Source organism: Temnothorax americanus, unplaced genomic scaffold (assembly GCF_048541705.1).
Source record: "Temnothorax americanus isolate GAGA-0224 unplaced genomic scaffold, ASM4854170v1 Scaffold65, whole genome shotgun sequence".
Taxonomy (NCBI): Eukaryota; Metazoa; Arthropoda; class Insecta; order Hymenoptera; family Formicidae; genus Temnothorax; species Temnothorax americanus.
In genome coordinates, this window is record NW_027509787.1 from 182,398 (window position 1) to 194,907 (window position 12,510).

General features: G+C 44.8%; 2 protein-coding genes across 5 annotated transcripts in view; one reads left to right on the plus strand and one right to left on the minus strand.

The window, feature by feature from the left end:
• Trp (transient receptor potential) overlaps window positions 1-12,510 on the plus strand; it is a 207,921-nt gene that overhangs the window by 135,791 nt on the left and 59,620 nt on the right. The window lies entirely within an intron of this gene.
• Window positions 3,613-8,889, minus strand: LOC143905637 (uncharacterized). Of its 4 annotated transcripts, XM_077421172.1 has the most exons (9): window positions 6,094-8,889; window positions 5,821-5,994; window positions 5,663-5,751; window positions 5,385-5,576; window positions 5,122-5,289; window positions 4,854-5,004; window positions 4,631-4,731; window positions 4,108-4,179; window positions 3,613-4,016 (listed from the first exon to the last, which is right to left on the minus strand). In XM_077421172.1, exons 4-9 carry the CDS (start codon window positions 5,472-5,474, stop codon window positions 3,984-3,986), a joined length of 615 nt encoding a protein of 204 aa, XP_077277298.1. In that variant the 5' UTR covers window positions 5,475-5,576; window positions 5,663-5,751; window positions 5,821-5,994; window positions 6,094-8,889; the 3' UTR covers window positions 3,613-3,983. The 4 variants fall into 4 exon arrangements, 2 of the variants coding, with proteins under 2 accessions (XP_077277298.1, XP_077277299.1); XM_077421173.1 differs by lacking the exon at window positions 4,108-4,179; XR_013259266.1 differs by lacking the exons at window positions 3,613-4,016; window positions 4,108-4,179; window positions 4,631-4,731; window positions 4,854-5,004; window positions 5,122-5,289 and having other exon boundaries at window positions 5,511-5,576.

Genomic DNA, 12,510 nt, shown 5'->3' on the forward strand with positions numbered 1-12,510 from the left:
TATTTTATACTTTTTCGTACCGCTTCCTCAAAGTTCTTTTGCTTGCTGCAGCGCCATGTTATGGACTTCTTAAGGAACAACAATCTATTGAATATACATATAATACTTTAGTGTGAGTCTCTTGTTACATGCTCTCGTGTCCCTGGCTAACGCTACTCTGAAGTCGTCGTTCTCAGATCGCTACCGCCACGCCACCTCACGTTCAATATCTTTAGTTATCTCAAGCTTTGTTTTTACACAGCCCTAGACTTATTACTTCAACCATAATAATAATTTTTACATATAAATTTTTGCATGTTATTTGGTACTGTAAAATTAACATTATCGTTCTCAGATCCACGATATTTTATGATGTTCTTAGTCGCATAATCTTAATCAGGCTACTGTTGTATACAGCTGATATTTTGCACAGTTGGTTACGTTCAACTTTGCCGCAACCCTGGTTTAACTCTGATAAACCAAACTGACTCTAACCTGACTTTGACTCGACACTGACCCAATTCTAACCCTCAGTGGAATATTCATTGAAATAAAATGTTCTTTTATTGCAATAAAATATTTTTTAAAATTATAACTTTAACCCTAGAGAGCACTTCTGGGGTAATACGGTACCCCACGCGAAATTCAAATTACGCCCCTGACTTAGGAAGGTTAGTTTTCATACCGAGACCCTAACCATAATTCAGTTTAGTCATCCGGCAGTCGACCTCCGTCATTCAGCGAGTGCGTTAGATCCGTGCAGCAGCTGAAAACCAAAAAAGAAAATCGTTTGGGGTAACGTATTACCCCCTTTGGCCGTTTACGTTCGACATTTATCACAGTAAAGTATATATATTTCCGATTTTTTGTGAAAATCGGTAACGAAAAATTATACACTTTATAGCACTCCCCGGAAAATTCTACCCCTGTTTCATATATAATTGTTTAATATTTGGTCAATTATTTTATTTTTACTGTTTTTGCACAGCAACTGATTAAAACTTTGTAAAGTTTTTGTGGAGTTAATTTTACTGTTTCCATATACTTTTATAACTTTTGACTACTTTTCAAATAAATAATAATCGACAGAATCTGTTTTACTTTCTATTTCTTCCGATCCATTTTTTGCGATTTTTCCCATCCGACAGTTTTTCATCATTTCCTCTACTTCAGATGTTCAAAGAAATATGTTTTTTTTTTTAAGAAACGAAAAAATCGCTTACAAGCTCTTAATGGTTGTCTATTCGTCTTTCAAAATTTGTTGGAAATTTTAAAATTGGTGAATTTTATGAAAAACTACAGCATTTTTTATAAAAACAATCATTTCAGCCCAATTTTTGGTTTTTTTTTGTTTTTCAAAATTTTTCAATTGTTTTCTTTTTACTACTGCAAATTGATGACTACTATCGTCTTCTCTATTAAAAAACAAACAAAATTATCTATTAAAAAGCTGTCTAACAGCAAATAGAAACATATTATACACGCGGTACAAGTTTGGGGTAATTTATTGCCCGTTTGGTCTTTCACGTATGAGAAAATTAAGGAATGCTCTCTAGGGTTAAATTTTATTAACATGAACTTTTCATTTATAAACTAAATTTATATAAAATATAAAGAACGATAATATGTCCACAATACAATTTTAAAAGATGGCTAAAAGATGTCTAATATTGGATGTATTTTAGTCATCTTATAAGTTTTGGCTATGTTGTGCCGGTACCGGGAGTTGTTCCCAGGGTCGGCACAGGATTCGGGAATCTCGGGTCGGAGAAGAAACACTCGTCACGATATATAACATTAACAGCCAAATATATTTCCCATTTACTCTTTGATACATTTCCCCTTTATTTTAGTTACGACACTCGCGTTTCAGTAAGCGATTTATGAGTCGTTAATTGGACGCACATGTCCGCTAAGATAGTAACTAGCGACTGCCCGCCGCTCATCGGAAAGGCGGGCGCTTTATCCACTCGGTATTGCTGACTTATTAGTTGTCAGCGTTTTTGATACCGCGATCAAAGGTCTAACGGGCAGGTGAAGTCCGGGATGACCATATTTGGTTATTCCCGAAACTTGTGCAGGTCTTCGCGTCAGCGGTCTTCGTCGCTAGAGTCATATTTCCGATAGGAAGCAACTCGGAGTTGCCAAGTACATTACTTAATCTCTAATTCGTTGTGCGCTCACAACATCCCTTCCCCGATCTAGCTATCCATATTTACAACAAAATTTGTAGCTAATTTTTTTTCTGTGTGCATTTCATATGTGCTAATACTAAAATATCTATATATATAAGTCGCGTCGTCTGTCTGTCTGTATGTACGCGAACTACTTCCACATTTATGGACCGATTCTCACGAAATTGGTCTCAAAATTTCGCAAATTTTTCGGGGATGAAAATGTCGCGGTTTTTTTTCGCTACCGATTTTTTGGAAACCGATTTTTTTAATTTTTCTAATTTTCGGGTAATAATCGACCGAATCTTATTTGTTGGTGGGCCGAATTTTTACCAAGGGTACATGAAATAGGGGTAGAATTTTCTGGGAAGTGCCATAAAGTGTATAGTTTTTCGCTACCAATTTTCTGGCAACCGATTTTTTTAAATTTTCTAATTTTCGGGAAATAATCGACCGAATCTCATTCGTTGTTGGAAGTAGAAAAAACTAAAGAATGTAATAGAATTAAAAAAATTGCTAATTTTTATTATTATTTTTACTTTTTTGTTACCGAAAAGAAAGAGAAAGAGAGAGAGTCGAAGTTATTAATTTGAGATCGAATAAGATGAATATAATTTATTTAACACAAAATATTACGAACTTACATATAAACATTTATAACATTAATAATAAATAAATCTATATATATAAGTCGCGTCGTCTGTCTGTCTGTCTGTATGTACGCGAACTACTCATTCGTTAGTGGACCAAATTTTTACCAAAAGTATATGAAATAGGGGTAGAATTTTCCGGGGATGAAAATGTTGCGGCCAATTTTTTGCTACCGATTTTCTGGATACCGATTTTTCTAATTTTTCTAATTTTTCGGGAAATAATTGACCGAATTTAAAAGAATTATATATGAAACAGGGGTAGAATTTTCCGGGGAGTGCTATAAAGTGTATAATTTTTTGTTGCCGATCTTTTTGGAAGCCGGTATCATAAATTTTTCAAATTTTTCGGGTGCCAAAATTTTTAAAAATTTTGGAAGATAAGTTTAATTTTTTATTAATGGATAATTTTTTATTAATGGATCGCTTTTCTTGAAACCGGTGCCAAAATTTTTCTAATTTTTTGTTAATGATTTTAATGAAATTAATACCAAAAAATTACTAATTTTATGGAGTTGGCTACTATAAAATTGAAAATTGAGTTTTATGGGGTTCTATTGGTGCTTTTAATTAATGAGTGAGTTTGGGGAGAGGGGAATAGATTATGAGCCCGCGCGAAGCGCGGGCGAAAAATCTAGTATGATATAATTAGTGGATTACTGGTAGTGGATTAAAATTACAAAGCAAATTAAAAAAAAAAAAAAGCTGGTTAAAAATATTATATATATATATTTAATCTTAATATATTATATATTATATAAGAATATTTTTTAATGTATTATATTTTTTTAATATATGTTAAAAAGTCTTTTAAAGTATATCTTAATAAATAATATATTAAAGCATATTTTTTAATAAATATTATTCTCTTCTCTGTTACTTGGCTCTCCAACTTCTGCGTTATAAATGTTAATATGTAAGGAAGAAACAATACTTGAGACGGTTGGACATTAATTTCATAAACAAAGCTTTCAATGAAATTATAAAAATTAAAAAAAAAAAGGTGGATATGAAACGTGGAGTACTTGATACAGTTTGAATAACAGATTAAATGCTGCGATAGAAGTTGCTCGATGCGGAAAATTAAGGAACCATCCGTCACCCTGAACGAAGAAAGTGGCCCTTTGTTGACCTTGGATGCACATAATATATGGTTGTATGTTGCCATTCGCCTCAATCTTTAAGGTTTTTTCAGTATGAGGAAGATTTGTTCCTGTAGAACAAAGATGTATAGCGATAAAATTTGAAAAATGTATTCTTTTTATTATAAATACGTGGTGACATCTAAAAGCTTAAAAACATACTGGCAAAATTTTTATGAGATGGGGATTTGGTACCTCAGCATTCGGAATGTTCTCATTATCTTTTTTTTGCAACTGTAATAAAGAGTTATAAGAGAAGAGTAATAAGAGGTTATTGCGATAAATGTTACCACATGCCTCGGTGGTCGAATTGGTACGACGCCCTACACGGAATGAGGGAGGTTCCAGGTTCGAGCCCTGGCTGAAGTAATATTTTTCGCGATAAATTTTTTTACAGTTTTTAGATAATTAAATCGAGTCGATTTAATTCCGGGGGAAGGGTTTTTAATTCTAACAATTACTGTGTTTTAAGTCCGACAAATAATCGGCGCGCAGTTTGTTATTGGAAAAATTATATGTATATATATAGACATATATGTATATAGAAACTAATATAAGGCTGTCAAAGACCTAAGCTTGGATCGCATGGCTTTTGATTCTAATTGATTGTAATAAAAAGGATGTGTAAAATTACCTTTAAAAAAAAATATTAACAACTTAAAGTAAAATGAAAGAACCTACTCACTTTTTTCTTGCTACTTCCTTTGCTTTTTCCCCCATTATTTTTTTGTGAAGAGTTTGATGGAGGCAAAAGGAGAGTCAGAACAATCAGAGCTCGTAAATCGTCTGAAAAAAAGAAAGAAACACCAGGCATATTGTGAAAAATTTCACTTTTTAGTCAGAACTACTCCGGTCAATAAGTAAATTTATCAGTAAATAAAAACAATTTATTAGTCTGAAACACTCACCATCATTAACTGGAAAATTGTTAGTTTTATTTATGATATCTGGTTTATATTGTGTGGCGTAAGCAAGAATTTTTTTAGTATAAAAGGAAGGGAATTTGCCCAAAAAATTGTTTTCACAACCCGAATAAATACCAATAAAGTCTTGTTCTATCTGAAAAATAAAGAAATCATATCCGCACTAGTAAATCGTCTGACAAAAAGAAAGAAACACAGGCATATTGTGTAGTAACAGTAATCTCAAAATTGAAAGAGCTGAACTCAAACTCACCATTTCACCACGGTAGTTTAGGAGGCGCGGATATTTTTCAAAAATATTTGATATAGTAGGGCCAGAGTGTACGATCCATTGCCTTCTATTTGAGAAAGTTTCGTTAAGACAATTTTTTATACATTCTTTATTGCTTTCGGATGGCAACTTATGTGTCAGCCACGATATCTAGAACCAAAAATTTAAATTAGAATAATTATGTTGCGTACTTAGACAAACTTTATTTAATTTAGAGATTCCAAAGTATACATATACTGACAAACCTTTTCCTCCAAAATGGCTTCGTTAAGAAGCACTGAATCAGTATCTAAATTTTTAGAACCTTCCTTTAAGCATTGTGTTTTTCTTTTCATTGCTATTGCAGAGTATTTTTTTTCAGGGGAGAGTTTTGCGCGGACTGTCCACAGTCGATATTCAATGAATCCCTGTTTAGTTTTGGGATCGTAGTAATGTTCCTAAAAATATTACATTGAAAATTAATAATGTATCGTGATATATTAGTCGTGATAAATATTACTGAATATCATTCTATTAAACTTACATATCCTTTACATCCTTTCACATTATTCTTTAGTAGGGGGAATTCAGAAACGATGGCACTTGCAAGTAATATTTTTGTTTTATCCGGAGCTAAAATAAAATGCCATTACATTTCATGCACTATTATGATAAAGCTCAAATGAAGAAGTTACTACTTACTAAAAAATATCTACTTAATAATTATTGTTTTGTGCTGAAATAAGCTCAGCCACGACAATACGCACGAGAGCTCTTCTATCGGACTCATTAATGAGCCTTTATGTGCAGCTTTCCTTTCAATATAGAGGCACCTTGTACATGGTTTTCAAGTGTTTTCTCTACAGTCCCATAGCGCTAAAAATAAAAAAAAGAGAAATAAAGAAAAACTCTTTCAGAGAAAATACACAAAAAATCTCAATTTTAAATTCATATCCAAGAATGTAAAAATTTTACCAAAAATAAGTTTACGTTCACTTCTAATTGAGACATTTGCTGTGTAGAGGAGGAAAACGTTGAAAACTGTTCGGGATGATTCTGCAGCAGATCACTTTTTAGGTATTTCAGCAGAACTAGTAGTAGCGATTATTTTATCGGATATTTGCGATGAGTGTTGGCTCGATGTTGTTGCAGTATTTTCAGCGGACATTCGGGGTTATAATGTCCTCTACTTTTTCTCCTTGAAGCACTTTGCTCGGGGGGGTGTTTATCCGCCCCGGATTCGCGAATGGTCAAACTCGGTTGAAGGACCAGAGGGCCCGTGCCCTCACGAAAACGATTAGAAATGCCAAAAAAGGGGGGGTGCGAAGCGACTCACCGTATCGTAGCCCGTGATGTCCTCGCACAGCCTCCGTCCTTCCTCCTGGTTCTCGTGGTGGCGGAGAGTCAGCCCAGGCAGGATGGTCGTGCAAGACGCATGCGGATCACGTGATCGTGCGTGCAGGCGGAAGACAAGCAAGCAAGCGTTAATGCACACGATTCGAATCACACGGCGCCGTTTCGCGGGGTGCACCCGGGCGCGGAATACCGTCCACAAAATCACTATGTGGCAAGATTCTATCGATACGATGTAATTCTTCTCGAAAAGCGAGAGACGACGATGGTCCGAGACGTGAGGCGTCGAGTACGGCCCCAAATTTTACTGTCTTCTCTCGCGTACGAAATACAACTATGCCGGTGCTTGCGCCTCGCGAAGACACCGGGAAGAAGCCCCTCTTCTTCGTGCTTGGGGTGGCCGCCCGCGTGCGGGCAGCACGAGTCGGGTGAGTCGCGCGAACATTGACTATCGAATGGATCGCGATCCGCCAACGCCGCGCGCGAGTCGCTAATACGAAGTGAGCCTCGTTACCGACCGTAAACGAGACAAATATATACAAAGATGCTAAGCAACTAATCTAACGCGAATACAATACAATGACGCAACTAACAACTATTTACAAGTAACTATTTACACGCGAGTACCAAACATCCCGCCCACCAAAATGCAGCGAGATGCATTTTTTTTTACGGATCGGGGTTGGTCGCCTGGAGAAGTGTGCCCATCGGCAGGGGGCACAGCTTCACCAGGGGACGCACGATCGAACCGCCCGTCACTCGGACCGTGGCGACCCGCGGAACGCCATCGCGACCCGGGTGAAGGGACTCTACGCGGCCGCGCTTCCATTGGAGAGGCGACGCGTTCTCCTCTCGAATGAGTACGAGTGAGCCCACGGCGAGCGGATTAGCGGAGGTCCACCATTTGGGACGCTGCTGGAGAGTACAGAGATACTCATGATGCCAGCGTCTCCAGAAGTCCTGGTGAATTCGCTGTATTAATTGCCATCGACCTAAGTGGTTCACGGGGAGAGGAGTCAAGTCAGGAGAGGGAATGGCCACCAGGGGCTCCATTGTGAGGAAGTGACCGGGAGACAGGACCTCTAGGTCCAGAGGATCCGTGCTCACGGGACAAAGCGGCCGCGAGTTCAATACGGATTCTATCTGAGCGAGGACCGTCGCGAACTCCTCCAACGTCAGAATCTGCTCCCCCACCACCCGCCGTAAGTGAGTTTTAAAAGATTTAACGCCCGACTCCCAGAGGCCCCCGAAATGGGGCGCAGAGGGAGGGTTGAAGGACCATCGGATCCTCTCCCGCTCCGCCGCGCCGCGCATGTGTGCTGCGAGCTCCCGAGAAGCGCCCACAAAGTTCGTGCCGCAGTCACTATATAACAAGGAGCAGCGTCCGCGACGGGCTACGAAGCGGCGCAGCGCAGCGAGGAAGGATTCCGTGGTCAACGAGAGCGCCGCCTCCAAGTGGACGGCCTTAACCGCGAAACAAACAAAAAGGCAGACATATGCCTTAAACGAGGAGACCCCTCGCGCTCGGCGAGTGACGAGCGTGAAGGGTCCCGCAAAGTCGACGCCGCTCACCGAAAAGGGCTTGACCTGGCTCACGCGGTCGACCGGTAGCTCCGCCATGAGCGGTTGACTCGGGCGAGGGTTCGCTCGGAAGCACTTATAACACGCAGAGAGCACGCGTCGAATTGCGCGATGGACTCCGAGGATCCAGAACTGTTGTGCGAGGAGATATTGGAGCGTGCGTCTACCCGGGTGCAGATTCGCACGGTGCTCCCGCTCGATTATGAGGTCGGTTAACCGGTGTTTGTTGGGCAACAATATAGGGTGCTTGGTCTCGTAGGCCAATCCCGAGTGAATCAGCCTGCCGCCCACCCTGAGAAGACCCGTTGGGTCCAAAAAGGGAGCGAGTTTGAGAAACGGTTTTGGCAGCCCTTTCCGGTGCCCTAGACGATCGATCTCCTCCTCAAACGAATCCAGCTGGACGAGTTTGATTAACGTTAACAATGCGGAATGCGATTCGTGTTGGTCCACGGCCAAGGTCGCGGGTGCCGGCCTGGCCCTGGAACGACTTAGGAATCGAGAAACGTATGCGACTATTCTACAGATTTTGTCTAGCGACGAGAAGCGATCCAATAACGCGAGCAATGAACCGGGCGGATCGAGTGACACGAGCGAGGTGATCCGCTCTTCCTCGCGGGGAAGCGACTCCTCCGAGAGGACCGGTTCGACGTGAGTCTCGAAGTCCGTCAACCACTCGGGTCCCTCCCACCACATCGAGCTAGCCACGAGGTCGCGGGGAAACAGTCCGCGCGAGCAATGATCCGCCGGATTTTGATCCGTGGGCACGTGTCCCCAAGCCGCAATCGGAATCCTCTCCTGTATACGAGCGACGCGGTTGCGTACGAATGTCTTCCATCGATGCGGAGAGGATCGGATCCAACAAAGCGCGACCGTGGAATCGGACCAAGCGCGCTCAGTGTCAATGACGGTGTGACCCCGTAACACCTGACGGACGTACGCAGTTAAATCGGCGAGGAGCAACGCGGCACAGAGCTCCAATCGGGGTAAAGAGACCGCGCGGAGGGGAGCCACCTTTGACTTGGCACAAAGAAGCAAGCGTTTGCTCTCCGATGGAGCGACGACACGCAGGTAGATTACGGCCCCGTAGCCCAGCTCACTTGCGTCACAAAAACCGTGGAGCTCATATCGAATGTTATCGCCCACTGGGAACGTGCGCGGGATACGGAGCGCGGTCAACGCGTCGAACTCCGATTGGTAACGCTCCCATTGGCGGCGGACCTCCAACGGGGGTTCGTCATCCCACTCGAGCTTTAGCGTCCATAACCTCTGGATCAGGCACTTCGCGGTGAACGTCAACGGGGTCAAAAAACCCAAGGGGTCGAACACGCGGGCCACCTCCGACAAAATGGTGCGTTTCGTGCAGTTCCGATTCAGCGGGTTGATTTGAAAGCCAAAGGTGTCCGACTGAGAATGCCACCGGAGTCCCAGGACCTTGAGGACCTGGTCATCGGCTGACTCAAACGAAAGCATCGCGTCGCTACAGATTGATGGGTCGAGCCCCTCCAACGCTTCGGAGTGGCTGCTCGCCCATTTTCGCAGTTCGAAACCGGCGCCTCGGAACAATTCGAGGAGCTGATCTCGCAGCGCGACGGCCTGACCGACGGAGCGGACGCTAGCCACGACGTCGTCGACGTACAACGATTCGAGCAAGGTGGTGTAAACTAGGGGGTATCGTTCGCGATTCTCCCGCGCTAATTGAAGCAGACAGTAAATGGCCAGGAACGGCGAGGCCGTATTCCCGAAAGTGACCGTGTTAAGCAAGTAATCGAGTACGGGGTCCGACTCCGAAAAACGCCAGACGATGCGTTGGTAATCGCGATGCTCCGGCGTGATCCAGATCTGCCGAAACATTTGTTTTACGTCGGCGGTGAGAGCCACGGGTTTCGCGCGAAAGAGGAGGAGAACCGCGACTATGTCGGGCTGTAGCTTCGGTCCGCTTAGAATCGTATCGTTGAGAGATAACCCGTTCGGGCCTTTCGCTGAGGCATCGAAGACGACGCGAAGCTTGGTGGTCGTACTGTCAAGTTTGTGCACCCCGTGGTGCGGCAAATAGTAAACCCGGCCGTCCGGAGGAGCGGCCTCACTCGCGATGGTCATATGACCGCTATCCAGATAATCCTGCATAAAGGCGTTATAGCTCTGTCGAACGTCCGGATTTGACTTGAAACGGCGCTCGAGTGCGCGCAATCTATTTACGGCTATCGGCCGCGAATCCACGAACGTGGGAAGGCCCGACGCGAACGGGTACGAAACGACAAAACGACCCGAATGGTCACGGTAAGTAGTTCTTTCAAAGAACTCTATACATCGTTGATCCTCCTCGGATCGAGGAGGGTGTTCCGGCACGTCCTCCAGTCTCCAAAATTGCTCCACCGCGGCATCAATTGACTCGAGCGTGGTGGCAAAGGTGTGCAGTGGCTGCACTTGTAACGCCGGAGAGACCGCGCCCATCAGTACCCAACCGAACGCGGTATTGAAGGCGTCCGGTTCCCCGGCTCTCCCGGTGCGGCGACCGTCACGTAGCACGGATACAAAGGAATCCGCGCCCAGCAATATATCGATAGAGCCCGGCAGATGATATTCCGGATCCGCGAGCGGCAGTCCCGTTAAGTGACTCCAATCCTTAGAGTCAACTCGATGGTTAGGCAACGGCGAAGTTATGCGAGGGAGCACCGTGGCTTCGATCGGGAAACGAAGATCATCCCGATTCTTTACGCGAATCACGAGTGAAGTGAGGCCCCGAGTGGTGGCAGCCTTCGTCTCGTTGACGCCCAAAACGGCGACGCTATGTCTAGTCCGCGCGAAACCGCCCCTTCGAAGGCAGCTTTCTGTAATAAAGTTTGCCTGGCTGGCGCTATCCAGCAACATGCGTACTGGAAATGCGTTGCCCCTAACGTCAAGGGCCTCGGCCCGCACGGTCGAAAGGAGCACCACACTGTTAGAAACGCTGGCCATCGAAACGATGGGCTTGTTTTCGACGATGGTTGAGGGCGCGGACTCGCTGGCGCCCGAAGCTATCGAGGGAACGGTTGCGGGAGAAACCGTGTTAGCCTGCTCGAAGTGCAGGAGCGAGTGGTGTTTCGATTTACAGGACCGACAGGTCCACGAGCTGGGGCAGGTTTTGAGGTTATGACCCGAGCGCAGGCAGTTCAAGCATAATCCCTTGTCACGCGCGAGGTCGTGCCTCTCCCTTGCCGAGAGTTGAAGAAAACCGGCGCATTTTGCTAATAAATGCTGCTCTCCGCATTTTACGCACGCGGCGTTCCGGGTGACGAGCGAGGTAGTCGCTGCGCCCTTCTTCGCGGGAGTCGACGGCTTCGATTTGCCCGATTGCGCCGAAGGACCCGCCACTGACGCGAGAACCGAGCAGTAACTCGATAGGTATTGTACCAGCTGATCGAAACTCGGCGAGTCCACCGACATGTGGCTCGCTTCAAACTTCTCCCGTAACGTAGGGGTGAGTTTTTCCAGCAAGTGATTATACAGCATAAAATCCCACGCCTTGACCGGATAGCCTAACATTCCAAGAGCGCGCGTGTTCTCGGTGAACCCGTCCAATAACGCACGGAGAGAGGCGGGAGTATCCCCGACCAAAGGCTTAGCGTGTACGACTGCACGCCAATACTGCTTAGCTAACTCGCGCTTGTCCGAATAGCGCGCCTGTAATGCGTCATACGCGATGGGATAATTTTCCACTGTCAACGCCAGGTGTTTTACGACACCGAGAGCCTCGCCAGAGAGCGAAGTCAGTAAATGCTGAAACTTCTCGATGACGGTAACGTCGAGGTTATTGTGAACCGCCGCGTCGAAGAGCGCGATAAAGGTCGGCCACAGCGCGAGATCTCCGCTGAATTGAGGGAGCGCGAGCTTCGGCAGGCGAATGGCCGAGCGAGACGCGGACGATGGAGCCGGCGGATCGGCCTTCCGTGCGGCTCGAGCCAATTTCTCGTATCGCCCCACGACAGCGAAGCGCAATCGGTCGAACTCGTCGCGAATCTTATCCTCCGTCTCGAACTCGTCGTCCCCGACGTCTTGGATAATCTTTAGGTGATTTCCCTCGAAATCATCTACCACTTTCGCGACCGTCGGGTAGCGCGCCATAAATTCCGCCTTCTGAGTCGGGTTTTCCGATGCGAGCACCGAGTATTGATGAATTTCCCTCATGCGGCGAATGCATAGCTCGAGCCGCGAACGAGCCCCCTTCGTCATGGTGAGGATGATCTATACGCGCGCGAAGACACGAAAATCAACAACGGTTCGAAGGCTTTGTCCTACAGGAGTGAGAAGGATCGGGAGATGACAACTAATATTTGCGAGCAAATGTATGTGCACGTGATCAGAGCACGTGCCAAATATTTTCAAAGGTCTCGCTTCGAACGCGGAGACCAACAACAATATCGAAAAACACCGCACCGGTCGCCAAGGTCGGGAGGGGCGGGCGTCTCGAATTCGACGGTT